The 17,239-nt window shown below is 50.8% G+C and overlaps 4 protein-coding genes across 4 annotated transcripts, besides 2 other annotated features; 3 read left to right on the forward strand and 1 right to left on the reverse strand.

Moving 5' to 3' along the window:
* Positions 1–1,089: 1,089 nt before the first annotated feature.
* On the forward strand, positions 1,090–5,119 carry UA08_03036 (hypothetical protein; the record flags this gene model as incomplete). The annotated part of the gene is made up of 3 exons (XM_020265144.1): positions 1,090–1,152; positions 1,220–3,136; positions 3,218–5,119. 3 exons carry the CDS (start codon positions 1,090–1,092, stop codon positions 5,117–5,119), a joined length of 3,882 nt encoding a protein of 1,293 aa, XP_020122431.1.
* Positions 4,411–4,460: a repeat region (Identified by RepeatMasker using a combination of RepBase library and repeat library created with RepeatScout).
* Positions 4,877–4,929: a repeat region (Identified by RepeatMasker using a combination of RepBase library and repeat library created with RepeatScout).
* A 664-nt stretch (positions 5,120–5,783) lies between the features above and the next one.
* UA08_03037 (hypothetical protein) lies at positions 5,784–6,923 on the reverse strand (the record flags this gene model as incomplete). Its single annotated transcript, XM_020265145.1, has 2 exons — positions 5,784–6,287; positions 6,339–6,923. The coding sequence occupies 2 exons, from the start codon at positions 6,921–6,923 to the stop codon at positions 5,784–5,786; spliced, it is 1,089 nt and encodes a 362-aa protein (XP_020122434.1).
* Positions 6,924–10,238: 3,315 nt separating this feature from the next.
* UA08_03038 (hypothetical protein) lies at positions 10,239–10,595 on the forward strand (the record flags this gene model as incomplete). The annotated part of the gene is made up of 2 exons (XM_020265146.1): positions 10,239–10,457; positions 10,524–10,595. 2 exons carry the CDS (start codon positions 10,239–10,241, stop codon positions 10,593–10,595), a joined length of 291 nt encoding a protein of 96 aa, XP_020122433.1.
* Positions 10,596–14,235: 3,640 nt separating this feature from the next.
* On the forward strand, positions 14,236–17,161 carry UA08_03039 (hypothetical protein; the record flags this gene model as incomplete). The annotated part of the gene is made up of 6 exons (XM_020265147.1): positions 14,236–14,410; positions 14,515–14,718; positions 14,785–14,867; positions 14,935–15,207; positions 15,280–15,436; positions 15,549–17,161. 6 exons carry the CDS (start codon positions 14,236–14,238, stop codon positions 17,159–17,161), a joined length of 2,505 nt encoding a protein of 834 aa, XP_020122430.1.
* Positions 17,162–17,239: the final 78 nt, after the last annotated feature.

A 17,239-nucleotide genomic window follows, 5' to 3' on the forward strand; every position in this document is an offset into this window, starting at 1 on the left:
GCTTTCTTTTTTTTTTTTTTTTCGCGCTATCAGACGATGCAGAATACGAAAGACGAAGTAGTTGGTGAAGGCATTAGCTGGGCTTATGTTGCGACACCGGCCCACAGCGAGTCTATTGAATTGTCTTGATTGAACTGGACTGAGAGCTTACCACTGCCATGTATCGTCCAGAAAAGCTCGTTCTCGTCCTCCGTGACGGGCGGAAATTAATCGGCGTTCTTCGAAGTTGGGACCAATTCGGTAAGACACATTGATTCGCCATTGTACCGACCATTTTATATCCAGAACAATGATCAATCTAACACAAATCCCTCTCGCCGTCTAGCGAACTTGGTCTTGCAGGATACTGTTGAAAGACTATACGCCGGAAAACTCTACGCCGAAGAGCATGTTGGACTATATCTAGTTCGAGGCGAGAATGTCCTGCTATTAGGAGAGATTGTGAGTTGCTATACCTACACTACTCCTGCATATTACTTGATAAGTCTTCTATGCCTGTTCGACTAACAAGGCGATTGCAGGATCTTGATAAGGAAGACGACGTCCCCCCGTTCCTAACAAAAGCGCCAATCCGAGAAGTCAGAGAGTTGAAGAACAAAGAAGACGAGGAGCGCAAGAGGAAAGATAAAAAGAGCACGGGCAAATTACAAAGCCATGGCTTTGAGCCGGAGCATAGCGGCGAGGTGCTTTTCTGAGGGCTGTGAACGATAGACGAGTATTGAATATAAAAGACAGACTCTGAATATCTGCATTGTTTTATTAGAGACGTAGAAGTTGGCCTAAAAGTCAGCATTGGACTAGATAGTGTGGGAAGCATGCATGGCCATTCGTAGAGCGCAACAATCCATCATAGTTATGGCGGTCAGTCCGTCCGGGCGGCGGCTAAACTTATCGATAGCGCCGCCAAGCCTCGTGTATCTGCGGTGAAAATTATTATCGGGTCCGCCGCCAAAAAAATATCATACAAAGCACCTGCACCACTTCAGTACTGGCATTGGCATAGGTATTTGATATTGGCATCTGCCAAGTACACAAGCTTGTCCGACTCCCGGTCGCTTGCTCTGCCCTCTGTGGCATTCGTCTCCCATCATGGCGACTCTGGCCGACAAGTTTGAAAAAATAAAATCGCCCAAGCTTCAGAACCAACACCATGTGAGTGCCCAAGTGCCGCCACCGTGAAAGCGACCGTGAAACTGACAGCCATTGCTTTTTCTCGCAGACTGCCGTTGTTCTGAATGCCGTGGAAGACACTCTTCGCGATCAAAAGGCCGATTTTTCAGCAACAGCATACTTCGCCGCGCTGCTTGCCCTCCTCAGCCAGGCGCTCAACACCACGCATGGGATCGTCAACAAAGACCTGGCCACATCAGTGGTATACTTGCTCGACATCACAGCGGAATACGTGCCTGCGCCGCTGCTCCGCTCCAAATTCTCCCAGATCCTGTCCAGTCTCGTCCCCGCGCTCACCCTCCCCGATGTCGAAGCGCCGCTGCTGCGCCCCTCAATCGGTATCCTGGAGACGCTCCTGGTCGCCCAAGACGCCAATTCCTGGGCTCTTCCGCATACACAAATCGGCCCGCGCCGAGCGACAGCTGGTCTGTTGAGTTTGGCCGTGGATCATCGTCCCAAGGTGCGCAAGCGAGCTCAAGATGCCCTCGTCAAGGTGCTCAAAACCCCCCCGCCGAGCCCCTCACTCGACCACCCGGCGGCAGATATGTGTGCAGAGACAGCCATGCAGACACTGGCCGACAGCGTGGCTGCTGCCGGGAAGATCAAGAAGAGCAGACATCAGCATAAACAGGAGTCTCACCACGAGCCCGCCATCATACACTCTCTGCATCTCGTGAAGACCGTCGCGGCTGCTTCGGGAGGGTGGCCAAGCAAGAAGATCGAGGCGCTGTGCGAACTGCTCATGAACGTGTCGCGATCAAGCAATGAGTTCATCACGATGGGCGCATTCGAGGTTTTCGAGGTCATCTTTGAAGGAATGGCGGACGAGTTCTCTTCTTCCAAGCTTCCGCGTCTCTTGGAGGCCATTCAAGAATTGAGACCAGCCCAAAACGACTCTCAACTCCTGCCACCTTGGATCGCTGTTCTCTCGCGCGGATACGATGTTTCCGCCCAGATCAACCCGGAGGACACATTCGAGAAGCTACCGAGTCTGTTTGAGCTGATTGCTTCTTTTCTAGCTTCGCCATCAAAGAACATTCGCATCTCTGCGTCTGAATGTCTCATTTCATTCCTCGCCAACTGCGTGCCTGATCATGTCATTGTAGAGCCGTCTGTGTATGACGAGAAGACCCTGGAAAAGCTTGCCAAATTCGCCATGGATCTCCTTTCTGTCAAGTACCAGGCCGCTTGGGTTGAGGTGTTCAACGTCTGTGCCACAATGTTTGAAGCCTTCAAATGGCGATCATCGCCATACCTTATAAACATCGTCAAGACGATTGGCGAGCTACGCAGCAACGACTCCTTCCAGGGCAAAAAGGAAGCCGATGAAGTCCTCGGCCGAGCCGTCTACGCCATGGGCCCTGCTGAAGTTCTTCGCATTCTTCCGCTCAACATCGTCGAGCAAAAGCCCGGCCAACCTGGTCGCGTGTGGCTACTACCCATTCTCCGCGATAATGTCTCCAACACAGATCTTGCCCATTTCCGCTCGGAGATGGTCCCCTTGAGCGAGGCCCTGTATCAGCGCGTTATGGAGTTTGGACAGGCAGAGAAGACCGTGGAAGTAAAGATTTTCGAAACCATCATCCAACAAACCTGGTCCATTCTTCCGGGATACTGCGAGCTGCCGCTTGATCTGGAGTCGGCGTTTGATCAGGGCTTTGCGGAATTGTTGTCCAACGTGCTATACAAGCAGACGGAGCTGCGTGTCGATGTCTGCCGCGCGCTACAGAATCTTGTCGAGTCCAATCAAGCCATAGTCGAGGTTGAGACGGGTGCTGAGGGGGAAAACATGGTCCTTCAACGCCGGATTACCAAAGCTGCTGCTTCGAAGAACCTGGCGCATCTAGCTGGGTTTGCAAGCAACCTGCTGGCTGTGCTGTTCAATGTGTACAGTCAGACACTGCCTCATTATAGAGGATACATCTTGCAGTGTATCAATGCGTATCTGAGCATTACCCCTGAGAAAGTGTGTATCTTCTTCTTCTTCTTCTTCTTCATCTTCTTCTTCCGCAAATTCAACTTATTACGATGCTAATATCTATATCAGGAACTTGAAGAAACATTCACTCGAGTCACTGGCATGCTCGAATCCGAGCTGCCATCCGAAGAAGCGGCCGCCAAACAGGGCAATCTGCAAAAGGGAACAGACAACAAGATGCCACCGACGTCGCACACGCTGATTGACCTGCTGATTGCCATGTCCATCTATCTACCAAGGACGAGCTTCGCAAACCTCTTCCGCATCGCGTCGGTGGTACTGAACAGAGACGCCTCATCAGACTCGCAACTCACCAAGAAAGCATACAAGCTCATCCCCCGTCTTGCATCGACGGAGACAGGACAGGCTGCTTTGATTGAACGCAGTGCAGAACTACAAGCTTTGCTGCTCGCAACAGCCGACAAGACGCCAACGCCGGCTCGCCGTGACCGACTCCTTGCTATCCACGAGCTGGTGACTTTCCTCCCCACGTCTGACCTGCATTTTATCCCTTCCATCTTACCCGAAGTCATTCTCGGATGCAAAGAATCCAACGACAAAGCCCGCACAGCCGCTTTCGACCTTCTCATCCACCTTGCCAAACGCATCACAGACACCGAGCGCACTCCACCAGGAACAGTGATCCGGAACTCGCTCGTCCCACACATGCCCGACGACACACCCGACGCCGCAGCCACTCTCGAAGAATTCTTCACAATGGTCTCCGCGGGTCTAGCAGGAACCTCGCCACACATGGTCGCCGCATCAGTGACCGCCTTATCGCGCCTCTTTTTTGAATTCCGCACCCAAATCACCAGCGAAACCCTATCCGACCTCGTGGCAACCGTCGAGCTCTTCCTGACCAGCAACAACCGCGAAATCGTCCGCTCAGTGCTCGGATTCGCCAAGGTCGCCGTCGTCTGCCTCCCCGACGAAATGCTGCGCCCTCGCCTCAACTCCATGGTTCCAAATCTCATGGTATGGAGCAAAGAGCACAAGGGCCGTCTCCGCACAAAAGTCAAGGGCATCCTTGACCGACTCGTCCGCCGCTTCGGCGGCCCTCTTATCGAAGGCCTAGTCGGCGAAGCAGATCGCAAACTAGTCGTCAATATCCGGAAAGAGCGCGAACGTAAGAAGCGCAAGAAGAAGGAAGCCGGCGATGGAGGTGCAGACCAAGACGGAGACGACGATGATGCTGCCAAAGCGGGCGGCGCATTCTCGAACGAATTCGACAAAGCAGTCTACGGCTCAGATATATCGTCCGACGACGAATCCGACGACGACGAGGACGACGACGATGATGATGCCAGCGCAATCAACGCCACCGAAACGAAAGGCAAGAAAACCAAAGGAAGACAAGGCGGCAAACGAGGCGCCAACGGCGAACAATACATCCGCGAACTTTCGCCTGAATCCAACCCCCTCGATCTCCTGGCTCCCGACGCGCTGGCCTCTATATCCACCACGAAACCATCTCTTCGCTTCCTGGACGCCGGCGTAGGCAAAAACAGGAAGAAGCACGGCGCCAAAGTCGATATTGATGGCAAACTCATCCTCCGGGGAGACGACAACGACAACGACGATGCCGTTAATCCAAACGCTGACATCCAAATGACAGGCGCCAGCGGCGAAAGCGGAATCAATGCCTACCTCGAAGCAGTCAGTGGGCCCAACGCGGTCCGCCGCGGACAAAAGGGGCGTCTCAAGTTCAGCAATAACAAGTCTGCTGGCGCGGATGGAATGGACATTGATGATGATGACGACGATGATGACGACAATAATAATGCCCGGAACAAAAAGCAACGGAGTGGCAGTGGTAGCGGCAGCGGCAGCGGTGGAATTGCAGCTGGAAGGAGGGGATTGGGCATGCCCAAAACTCACGGCGCAACGAGGATTGAGAAGAGGAGGAGTGGGAGTGGATTTGTAGCGAAGACGAGAGGCGGAGGAGGTCGAGGACGTGGGCGACGATGATGGTGACGTATAGATGTAGGCAAGGCTGTAAGAAAGAAAAAAAAAGGACCTGAACAGGTGAAACAGAACAAATTGATACGAGAAAGGGAAAAGAGAAAAAAAAAAGGTGTTTGTGTTATTCTTTTATTAGGTAGGCAACTTAAATAATACCCTATTTTTTACATAACTATACATCACTGTGCAGTCAGTGTCTTTTAGACAAAAAAAAATATCCATGAATGCTAAGCATATAGTCAAGTAGAATAAGTACCTAACTAAAGCATTTGGTATCTTGGAACAATGAAAAAGATGCCCTAAAATGTAGTTATCATAGAGATTATCCCACCTCGCATATCAAAATATAGTATCATGCCCCATGCACAGTTTGATCATTTATGCTGATTGAAAAAAAAAGAGTCCCATCCATCCCAAATTATATGTTGTTAATTTGTTAGAATTCAGTTCCAAGGGGATAAAAAAAGGGCGGAGAAAAAGAAATGCTAAATGCGCCAACACCTGAAAATGCTATCTGTATGGAGGTGGATGAAATAGATGGAGAATGGAAGAAAGGTTTGTTCTCTTTTCAAATCATACTTTTCTTTTTTTTTAAAAAAAAATCTTCCTTTTTTCCTTTTTAAGGTCGAGGAAAGTAAGTAATAAGAGAAACGAGAGGCGTAAAAGACAATTATCGGAATCGGCGGATTCGACTCTTGTTCAGCCACGTCTGCCACCAGGCATTCACGCCGAGAACAGCGGCACGGCCATCATCGCCCTTTTCGGTGCCGTCAGGGTTACCGAGAATCATGGCAAAGATCCAGAAAAATGCGGCAATCCAGACTGCGAGCAACAGTCCCATGCACAAGACTGGGGCCAGAGTGAGAACTACAATCAACCAGATTGCAGAGAAGTGGTCGGTAGTGCCACTGCGAGTATTGTTGTTGTTATTGTAAGGAGAGGAGCTGGCGTGGTGCTGGTAGTCTGAAGAAGCACTAGATTGAGCAAGACGTTCGTGGTTGCGCAGTGCCGGCGCAAGTAACCTGCAAAGCTGGGTAGAGAATGTGGTCGAGCGGAAGAATGCGGTAGGCGGACAGAATCGAAGAGGAGTCGTGAAAACCACCAGGAACAAAGCAATGAGTGTGTAGATGGCGGTGCATATTGAGAAGAAAGGTATCGGTGTCGAAAACAAGAGCTACATAATCAGCAAATCAAGCCTACGGAGGGGCGCGCAGAGACAACTCACCAGTACCAAAACCGCATTGGGCTCTCGAAGGGGTTCCCTCTCTTTGTCTTCGGATGCATATACAGTCACGGTGTTTGGAGCGTCGTGGAGGCTGCGCGAGTTGCGGCCATCGGACAGCGAAATGTCGGCAGTCCAGCTGAGCCCGGCACGGTCATCTTTGTGCGATTCCGTGACGAGGCCTGCTTCTGCTCGAGGGGCATCTGCATGCGTATGTGCATGTGCATGTGTATGAGTATGAGTATGTGTTTCCTTGGGGTGTGATGATGACGATGATGACATGGGGGCGGAATTCCAGTTGACCCCCGGAGATATCGAGTACGAGCCCGCAGACGACCCCGACATAGAGATACGAGCCTCGGGCGACGAGGCTGTTGGGACTGGATAGCAATTGAGGGGGGTTGACGAGACACTGGGCGGGTACTGCTGTTGTTTACGATATTGCTGCTGCTGCTGCTGCTTTGGCGAGACGTGGATAAAGCTGTTCGAGTATGAAATAGCAGCGGCAACCTGCTCGTCTCCAGCAGCAATTGGCAAGGGAGTCAAAGACACGTCTTGTCCATGTCCATGTCCAGGTTCTCGTGGCATGGTAGGAGGAGGTGTCGTCTGTCTCTCTCTCTCTTTTCTTTCTCTCCGAAGGCCTGCGGCTCCCTGGGTTGCTCAGTAGTCAGTAGTACATTGTCGACCCAGGGTGTGGAATGTAGGGTTGTCGATGATGAGGGCACAGGTAGGACAGACACTCCAGGGATCAGCGGAGGGGGGAGGGGATGGGCAGAGGTCCCCTAGATATACAGAACGACGACGACACAGCTGCTCCGCAGCAGAACGGCGGGCGGAGGCAGGAGGAGGAGCATCAGGGAGGAAGCAGCAGAGAAGGAGAGCGGAATCGCCAGAGAGCGCTTCCCGCCAAGAGGAAATGCCCGGCGGAGAGGCATTTCTTCGGTCCAGCAACGAGAACAAAAAAGACCAGAAACCCGCCAAGAGCATGCCGAGCCTCTTGGCATGCCCAAGCCGCGGCTGGGCGGGCGGTCATTGGCTGGGCCGCTAGAGTAGCGCGCTTGGCCGTTTTTGCTGCGGGTCCGATACGGTATTTCGCTGACTGTATTACATCGGGGCTTGGCAGTCCAAGTTACTTGCTAATACATGTCTACGATCTATATATTTATTCTATACAGCTATATCGCTAAGCATGTTACCGCGACGCTGCAGTGCTGGCATACGAGTCTGATTGCCGCGGCAAACACACACACACACATATATAATATATATATATCAGTTTCCAGCTCAGGCGGCGAATTTGCGTGCCTAGCTTTGCCAATGTCTCGGCGTGACACTGCTCACGGACGAAGCAATTCGACATGGATTTGTGTGTGTGCGTGTGTGTTTCTGGCGGAGAACTGTCGATCAGAGTCATGACTCATGGCTTCCTACGCCGCATGTACCTACCTAGTATCAGGTGATGCCATTGGCGAGGGAAGTATTTCCAACCCGTCCAGTCAAACCCGCCGAGCCTACAACCATACTTCTCCAAGCTTGAAACAGTGGAACTTGACATATTGAAAACTTTTCTTTTTCCCTCTCTCTCTTGTTGTCGCGCCAAGACGTTATCGTATCATTATAACTAATTTAGCCCTGACCGCGTCCATGGATATAGTTACGTAGTACGTAGTGCGAGTTAATAATGAGCTGAAGTGGTCGATTGAACCAGTCCAACTTGGCAACAATATATAACTCTTGTCTTACTCTTATGATTAGTACGTAAATGCTGGGTTTGTAATACACTAGTCGATACGAAGCAGCATGAACAAAGCATCTGATAACGTAGAATGCATGCATCAAGTGCATTAGGCATCCGAGCTGTGCCGTGCACCCGGTAACATTGAAACCAGCACTATCTCCATCAGGCAGTCGACATGACCCAAAAAAAAAAAAAAAAAAAAAAAAAAAAAAAAAAAAAAAAAAAAACAAAAAGAGCAAACTGAAGAAGACATGTGAAGGGTCGAGCCGTGCCAAGCATATACAGTTACTCTAGGTAGACGTCGACATGGATACAGCCTTCCGGTCACCTGGGGCATTCGCGATAACCCTAAGTTAGAAATATAATAATTAATATGGAGTGCCTAGTTCAATACTTGGCCATTATCCCTCCGTTGTGCTTATACTAGATGACTCGGAGGTTGCAGTCGCTTCCAGTCAAAACTCAGGGGCCTTGATTGACACCGTTCGACGCAGTATCTCTCGTCTTCTCGTCCATCCGCCTATACCTACCTAGGTAGGCAGGCACTTCTGACTCTGAGCGGCATGTGCGGAACGGGACGCACAGCCCGCCGGGAGTACATAAGCGGCGCTGTAGTGGCCAGATGATGCATGCTACTTCCCAGCTCTTCAACTGCTAACGTCTGCATTCCAACCGCGTTGAGATGGCAATCAATGCTTGCAGCATCTATCACTCACTCGGCCCTACTCGTTTAGAGAGGTAGGTCTTCTTGAGTAATCCCTCCGTCGGCACCGTGGTGATGATGGTGTTGTTGTTATTGTTGTTGGCATTGAACCACCAGGAAGCCCAAGCCATCCTTCTCCACGGCTAGGTGGCACATCTGGCCTAGACCGCGAGTATCAATTTAGTTCCAACCATTGCGCTTTCCGGGTCTCTGGCCGGGTGACGTACTGTTCCGGAGACAACGCATCCCCAATGCGCAGAGCGTAGATATCGGCGGCAAAGCAGCGGGCAACGACCTCACCGCTCAGCTTGCTCAACGCGCACGAGTCCGTGGGCACGACACCGTCCGCATTGGGCAGCGGATTGAGATCCTGGTTCAGCACCTTATGGCCTTTGGACAAGAGGTACGGGCTACCTCCTCGAGGATAGTCCAAATCCCGTGCAACAGTGTGACAATTTCTGCATTAGGAAGGCCAACTCATGTCTTTTCCATATTTATCGGACAAATTATGGAGGCTCGAATGTGTTGATGAGATAGCTCTAAGTACTTGTGTATAAGGACTCGGCTTCTAAATGTCATATCCCGTTGTTGAAAGAAAAGTCTTGAAGAGAGTATCTCCTGTCTTTTAGATATACGAACCATGAATGTCATGAGGTCTGATTAAAGAACTACCCTCAACGTCAATCTCGTCGTGAGCCGGCGGACAGTCACCACGTGACATCATTCTACTTCTTCGTTGACCTCTGTGTGAATACCTATTTATCAGACCAGCTAGAGAGCAGCTATCCGTATCTTAATTATCCCTGAATTTCTCGCGAACAAAGCATCTAATTTTCAAACTGACAATATTGGATTCCAAGTATTAGATATTACATATTAGGTCTCGGATTGGTGTTTACCCTGCAAGTGGATATAGCTCGATCTACTTATCTTCGAAAATTGAACATCTTCGAGCAAAGTCACAGATCGTACCTAGGTAGCCTACGGTGTCGAGATGATTGCTTCCAGGCTTCTGCTTGACTGCCTTGGAGTCTTTAATATACTATCTTTCTTTTTTGTCCAATATTAAAATTAATCAACCGGGGAAATCGCAGGTGCAGCCCGGTCTGGTACTGCCGCAGGCTCCAAGCCCCAAGTGTCTCTGCCTGCCATTCCAGCCGAACACTGAGAGTATATAACTAGGCATCGGCTACACGAATTCTATTTTTGAATATCTCACTACCAGGCAGTAATTACCAGGCACAGGCATCGAGCTTTCCTGGAAGACAGCGAAGTAGAATTGATTGACTGCCTGCTAGGTATCCATCACACACCGAGTATAAATCTTGCACGCTACCCCTTGGCTTTCCTTTTTTCTTCTTCCCAAACCCTCCCAATTTGACCATCCATAGATACCAGTCTTGTTACACAACGCCCAGTCCTCCAACCAAGAACGGGCCTCAATCAAGAAACAAGTCCAAACATGAAGCTCCTCCCAGTCCTCTCATCCTTTCTGACGCTCACCAGCGCCTTGCCAATCAACACCAACAGCAGCGAACCACGCGTGAAAAGAGCCGGACCAGAAATCGCCGACTCCGCCGAGCCCTATTGCTGGAAAACATCCCCCAATGAACCCACCATAGCATGTCCCAATGGCGTCAAAACGGTTTTCTCGTTGAGATGTTTCACGCTGAACGCACTTGTGAGTTATCCCCTGGACTTACCTTTTGCCTTTTGAGTAGTATGACTTTGCTAACTGTTGTGACAGTATTGGAATGGAAATGAGGATAACCGGTCCTGGAAGTATTTCAAGTGTCCCGGTTTGGTCCCAGGGTGGTAGATCGCGTATAAAATCGAACCTAGGTTTACTAGGTGGATATCCTTTTTTTTTTCCGCATGGGGAGGGAAGAGGAGTTGGAAGTTTTGAAATGATATACCTTTTTATTCTCATTGTTGATCTTATTTGTCTCGAGACGATATGTCTTTGCTTTTCATGGATAGAATGGGCATCTCCTGTATTTTCTGGGGTTTAAGTCATGATCTTTTGTTATATCAAATGGACAAACAAACAATAACATACGGTGGTTTTTGCAAGCCTTTTTTTTTCTTCTAGAGATGAGCTGGAAATATCTAATTGGGAATAAGCTGTAGCTTAAAGTGCGTAAACTGCCTGTCACCCGTTTATGCATTTCCTAAGTAGTACATAAGACTGCATGCTTTTGCAAATAGAATCGAGACGAACACTCATAGATCATCCTGTTTAATATCAGCTGTCATCTGCTGTATACCTTACATGATTGGCAGACAGCCAGAAGATCAACTTACTTGAACAATACAATCCGCAAGTTATTACTGGCCGGAAATACAAGGCATTGGCGGGGGTGGCGGGAGGGCTTCATCTTCCCTATCATTCCCCGTCATATTGAGTCTGGCCAATTACAGCTCGGGGATATGTAATAAAGCTTGCATGAATTCATCGTGATGTCAAGTCACAATTACTGGTTATTATGTAGTTACTCTGTAAACATTGAACCAGCGATCGAGATGCTAAATAAGGACACAACGGCTGGGGCCGGATAGCAGATACAGATACGTGGTCATAAAGTGGAGGCTCGGGTATGCCAAATTACGTACGCTCATGCCATCAACCGAGTGGAATGCAGCGAATATTTTTTCTTTCTCTTCTGTCATGTCTTGCTTATTTAATATTTTTCTTCTGTTTGATTGTTCTCGAATATACTTAATCAGACTCTCACCGAAAGCTTATTCGGAGCTTACGCCGTTCAGATTTGATGGAGACGACGAAACGAAGTGAAAAGAAAAAAAAAATAGGGTATACTGACCCACTGGCCGGAATTTTGCGTTTGAGTTTTTTGACACACACACACACACAACTTTGACAGGCCGTCAAATATTTCCTTGGACAGCAGAACGAGTGGGGGGGCGAAGATAAAACACGCACAGGAAAATTCCGGGCACTCCGTCCTCCGTAGGATAGATTAGGCGGCCTGAAAATCAAGGCATGGATGGGGGATGTGGCTGGATATGTGGCTAGTGATTGCGGCAGCGGCAGAGAATGAAACAGGTCATTAGTAACTAGTTTGATGAGATTAAATGCATGGGTAATAGTTAGTCAATAGATAAGTCAGTACGTCGTTGGTTGGTTGGTTGGTAGCATCTATCAATTGATTTTGTCTGTAACACCCTGCTAGGGTCAGTCACGCCATGCAAGTTGCCAACCCTGCAAGGTCAACACACTGCCGGATCATGTACTCTGTACGGACATATGCACGCGCTGACCTGGGCGAATCAAGAGACGTGTCCGACAGTCAGAGCCTCCTCTTTGCATGGCAGAGACACGGAGTACCCTGTTTGGAAGACATCGTCATAATGAATCTGGAAACTAAGTCCACAACCTAGACACGGCATTAAGTCATGAATCGGCATTGTGTGCGGCATCATGACTGCAGCGTATGGGCACATGCACTGTTAATATGATTATGCAGTATGTACGATGCAGTCACTCGACTCTATACCGAGTACTATATGTGCGGCAATCGAAGCTTGGGATCCATCATATTTTTAGAGAGCCATACAGAGTACGCAGAGCCTACCAAGGAGGATCAGCCCGCGAGCAAACAGCGCACAGCGAACAGAGTGAACACGGACAAGGGATAGAATAATAAATAATAGAATCGTCGATGAACTTAGTGCCAGCCGCCAAGCCATTCCTGTTTCGTCTAGGTGGAGTCGGGCAGGCCCACCCATCATCATCACGAAAGCCCGGGGGGGTCCGGGGCTATTTTAGGCATGGCTCCGTAACGAGCCCGTCGCAGAACGTTACGGGTTGGACCAAACTCATAATAACTACTTTAGGCTTTTAGCAAGCCAGTGTGTGGGTGGGTGGGTGCCAGGTGGGGAAGCCAAAAACGAGAAGGAAAAAAAAAAGAAAGAGAGAGGGAAAGGATGCTCGGCAGTAGGCACGGGTGGGCTAATTCTGCACTAGCCGCATTCGGGCACGTAACGTCGCTAGTACTGTTTTAGTTGGGAGCTTAGCGCAGCTTTGTTTGCCCACGGACCACATGCACCTACGGGACCATGCAGTGGAGCTGGCCCCGCTTTCCAGGCTCAGCCACTGATAACGCTACGGAGTAACTACGCAGTGACTAATTGGCACGGCTTGGCGCTATTTTGGATTGCTGGTGGGCCTACCGTATCCGTTGCTTGGCTTGGCTGCACAACAAACCCGAGGCCAGCAACCCCCACCCCACCCTAGTTGGTAGTCGCCGTCCTGCTCGTTTCCCACCCTAGAATTAATTCATCACGGTTACAGAACAAAGAATTAGCTGGGAAATAGTGCCATGCCTTTCTTTGTTGTTTGGCGCTTTTTACTAGAAGGAGGAGGAGGAGGAGGAGGAGGAGGAGTACTACATAGTTCAGTTCATCTCATAGGAATGACAGAATTATGGACGATCCGATCTCATCTCGTCCAATGATCCACCTCCGTATTCTTGACACTGACACCTTTTTCACTTCTGCCACGAGTTGACTCGAATTGTTTCACTTACAGTCAAGACTCAACATCACACATTAGCCACTTTGGGCTTCAGCACTACGGAGTATAATTGCCATGGGGCCGAAGGAACTGAGCCTGAAAGTTGAATGCGACGTCAGTGCACGCTGCACAGAGTTAGCCGCCCTACGTAGCCAGCATGGAAGCGTCGGAGCAGGAATGAGCGACTCAGATCAGAAATTCATCGGGCCCCACTGTGGCTGTCCATTGCCTCCCCTGGACTAGCGATTGCTTAAGTAATGTTCATAGGCGGGCAGCCTCAGGCGTCAAGGCTCAAGCTCATCTTGTCTCCTGCGCCGGACTAGTCCAGGCTAGCCCCGTGACCACCACCGACCAGCCACGCTAACCCGCCCAACGCATGCTTAGCTAAGGCTCGCTCCTTCCGTGCTGCCTTTTTGGCTGACTTGCCCTCTCTGGGTGCGAGCTGCACAACCACTAGCGCCGCTTGGCAAAAATCACCCTCTGCCGCCCGCCCCTCGAGAAAAAGCCCATCCTCTCGCTCGCTCGCTCTTTCTCTCCCTTCTCTCCTCTCTCTCTCCTGAAGCCGTTCCCCCCCCCCCTCCCATCGTCTTGCTGCTTCCCTGCTCTCTTCCCCCCTCTCTCTTTGCCTCTCTCTTCGTATTATCGTTCACTACCACTGCCAGCTCACTCTCTGCATTCCAGCCAGCTGTCCGGCTACGACGCTTGCCTGCTTGCCTACCTGCCTGAGGCTGCCTGCCGGCTGACGGCTGACTGCCACCCACCCCCGTTTCTCCTTCCCACGTATCCAACCGCACTGTGTCCGTCGCACGCATTGCGCATCACTGTTCGCCATTCAGGAGTTATTTGCACCCTATTTATAATTATAATTCTTTGACCCTTTCGCGGCGCGTGTGAGACAATCGCTCGAGCCGCGACGCGAGAGAAGATGGCCCATCCTCAACCCTCGCCGCCCGGAGGCGTGCCTCCCCATCATGGTCCTCTGGCAGTTCACCCACAGATGAACGGTCACCTGTCTGTGCAGTCGCAGGCCCAGAAGGGCTCGCCGCTGACAACTGCGCAAAAAATCGCTGCTCTGAACGAGCAAGTGTGGCTTCAAATCGGTAGGCTATTCCCTTTCTCTTTTCTCCCGCGTGTCTTTTACATCCTCGTGGTCGGTTATTATTACTGTTGCCTGCGGGCAGAAAATACTGACAAAACTCTACAGGCAGTCTGACTGAATTGATGGGCGACCTCGATGGCGGTATGAGTGCCTATGAGCAGGCACTCCGACACAACCAATGGTCCATCCCCGCGATGACCGCCATTTCCCAGATCCTGCGGACTCGGGAGCAATTCCCCAAGGCCATCGAATATCTACAACAGGTTCTCAAACTAGATCCTCAGAGTGGGGAGACCTGGGGCAGCTTAGGTACGCATTCCTTGTTACATCAATGAGATTGTTCTTGTGTCACCTTTGACTAACTTGCCGGGCCAGGTCACTGCCACCTTATGATGGACAACCTGCAGGAAGCCTACACTTCCTATCAGCAGGCGCTCTATCATCTCCGAGACCCCAAGGTTCGTTTCTTATTCGCCTTAATTTTGTCGGATATCGTCGCTAATCATACTCTTTATCATTATCAAGGAACCCAAACTGTGGTACGGTATCGGCATTCTCTATGATCGCTATGGGTCTCTTGACCATGCCGAAGAGGCCTTTTCTCAGGTCATGCGCATGGCGCCAGACTTTGAGAAGGCCAATGAAATCTATTTTCGCCTGGGAATCATTTACAAGCAGCAGCAAAAGTTCAACCAAAGCTTGGAATGCTTCAAATATATCGTCAATGACCCTCCACGCCCCTTGACCGAAGAAGACATCTACTTCCAGATTGGTCATGTTCATGAGCAGCAAAAGGATGTAAGTGATCTCTTATTGCCCCTCCACAACACAAAATTTCGCTCACCTTGGTACTAATCGAGCACACCATAGTTTGACGCTGCCCAAGCGGCCTATCGCCGAGTGCTCGATAAAGATCCGAATCACGCCAAGGTGTTGCAACAGCTCGGATGGCTGTACCACCAACAGAGCACCAGTTACGCAAGTCAGGAAAAGGCCATTGAATATCTGGAGAAGTCGGTCAGCGCAGGTAAGTTTCGCTTACATACTAGCATACCCCATTTCTCTTTTTTTCTGTTTTTTTTTTCTTCTCTCCCGTTAAACACATGAACGACTTTGCTAATAATTACTTCGCCGATAAGATAACAACGATGCGCAAAGTTGGTACCTCCTTGGTCGTTGCTACATGTCTCAACAGAAATATCCAAAGGCGTACGAAGCCTACCAACAAGCTGTCTACCGAGACGGGCGCAACCCTACATTCTGGTGCTCAATTGGTGTTCTCTATTACCAGATCAACCAATATCGCGATGCTCTTGATGCTTACTCCCGTGCCATCCGGCTTAACCCCTACATCTCGGAAGTATGGTATGACCTTGGCACGCTGTATGAGTCGTGCAACAACCAGACTGCCGATGCATTGGATGCGTACGGTCGCGCGGCTGATCTGGATCCTACGAACGTTCACATCAAAGCTCGCTTGCAGCTCCTTCAAGGCCAGGCTCAAGGCCAAACACAGGCCAGCGCCCCGGCACCGGTTCCACAAGATATTCACCCACAAGCCTACCAGGGACCAGGGGTTGGAGCGCCACCCGCTCCTCAGTGGGGAGCTCCTGCTCCAACCGGCGGCCCGCCTCCTCAAGCACCAGCACCACCTCGCCAGATTGCTGACTGGAATCGTGGCATCAATGAACTCCAGAATGCGGCTCCGCTTCCTCATCAGCCGTCAGCAGCCTACGATCAGCGTGATGCTCTTCGCGGTCCCACTGCTGTGCAGCATCCGAGCCCTCGCCAGGAAGCCGTGCGATCTTCTTTCCCAGAGGCTCGTGGACCACAGATTCCCCCCCGTTCACCAGCGCCCAATGCGTATCCACAGACTCACACTTTACCTCAGCTGGCGCCTCCGGCTCCAGGTACGCATGATCGCGCTCCTAACGGTGCTGCTTTCCGCGGTCCGAATGGCGCGCCAGCTCCTGGAGCTGCTCCTCCCTCTTATGTTCGTCCATTCACTCCTCCCACTGAAATCCGCCCGATTCGTGATATTGGCGATCGGCCATCTTCACCGGGCCCTACGTACCCTCAACAGCAATTCCATTACGGACCTAGTCTCCAGAGCAGTGGCGCTAGTACAGGCATTGCCAGTGGCGCGCCTGCTCCTGCTACCGCCCTGACAGCTGCTGATGCTGCCGCACGTGACCGTGACCGTGATGACCGCCCTCCGTCTGCGATGAAGCGTGGTCGTGAATGGGACAGTGCTGAAGGAGCGCCGTCAAAGAAGATTGCCAATGAGGAAAGCCGCCTTCGTCAGGCTGATGAAATCAACCGTCGAGTCACTCCTCCTAGAGAACTGCACCGACGTAGCTCGTCAGAGGTTCGTCGCGCCAATGAGAACTACCATCCTTCAGAAGCAGCGCATCACCCGCACACTCTCCCATCTATTCAGCATATGCAGCAGCCTGGCGGTCCTTCTATTCCGCCACTAGCTGAGGCAGCTCCGTCTGGATCTAACCCGCCTTCTGCGGGACCGGACACGCAGACTCCAGTGAAGGAAGAAACAATTCGCAAGGAACCAGCACCATTGCATGAGCCTGCTGCTCGCAAGATGGAAGTTGATGAGGACTACGACGATGACGGTGATGATGAGAAGCGCGCCGCGACGGGAATCAAGGGTAGCCCTCATGGTAATGGTAACGCCAGTGCAAGTAACGGCAGTTTTGCTAACGGCAATGGCACGGCCAAGGCGGAAGCAGTCTAGACTGACTGACTACCTGACCGCTCTCAGGGGAGGCAGTTGAGACTACGTCTAAAATCTATTTTCTGTTTCTTGGTGTTT

This window comes from Talaromyces atroroseus, assembly GCF_001907595.1.
Source record: "Talaromyces atroroseus strain IBT 11181 chromosome Unknown scaffold_2, whole genome shotgun sequence".
Classification (NCBI taxonomy): domain Eukaryota; kingdom Fungi; phylum Ascomycota; class Eurotiomycetes; order Eurotiales; family Trichocomaceae; genus Talaromyces; species Talaromyces atroroseus.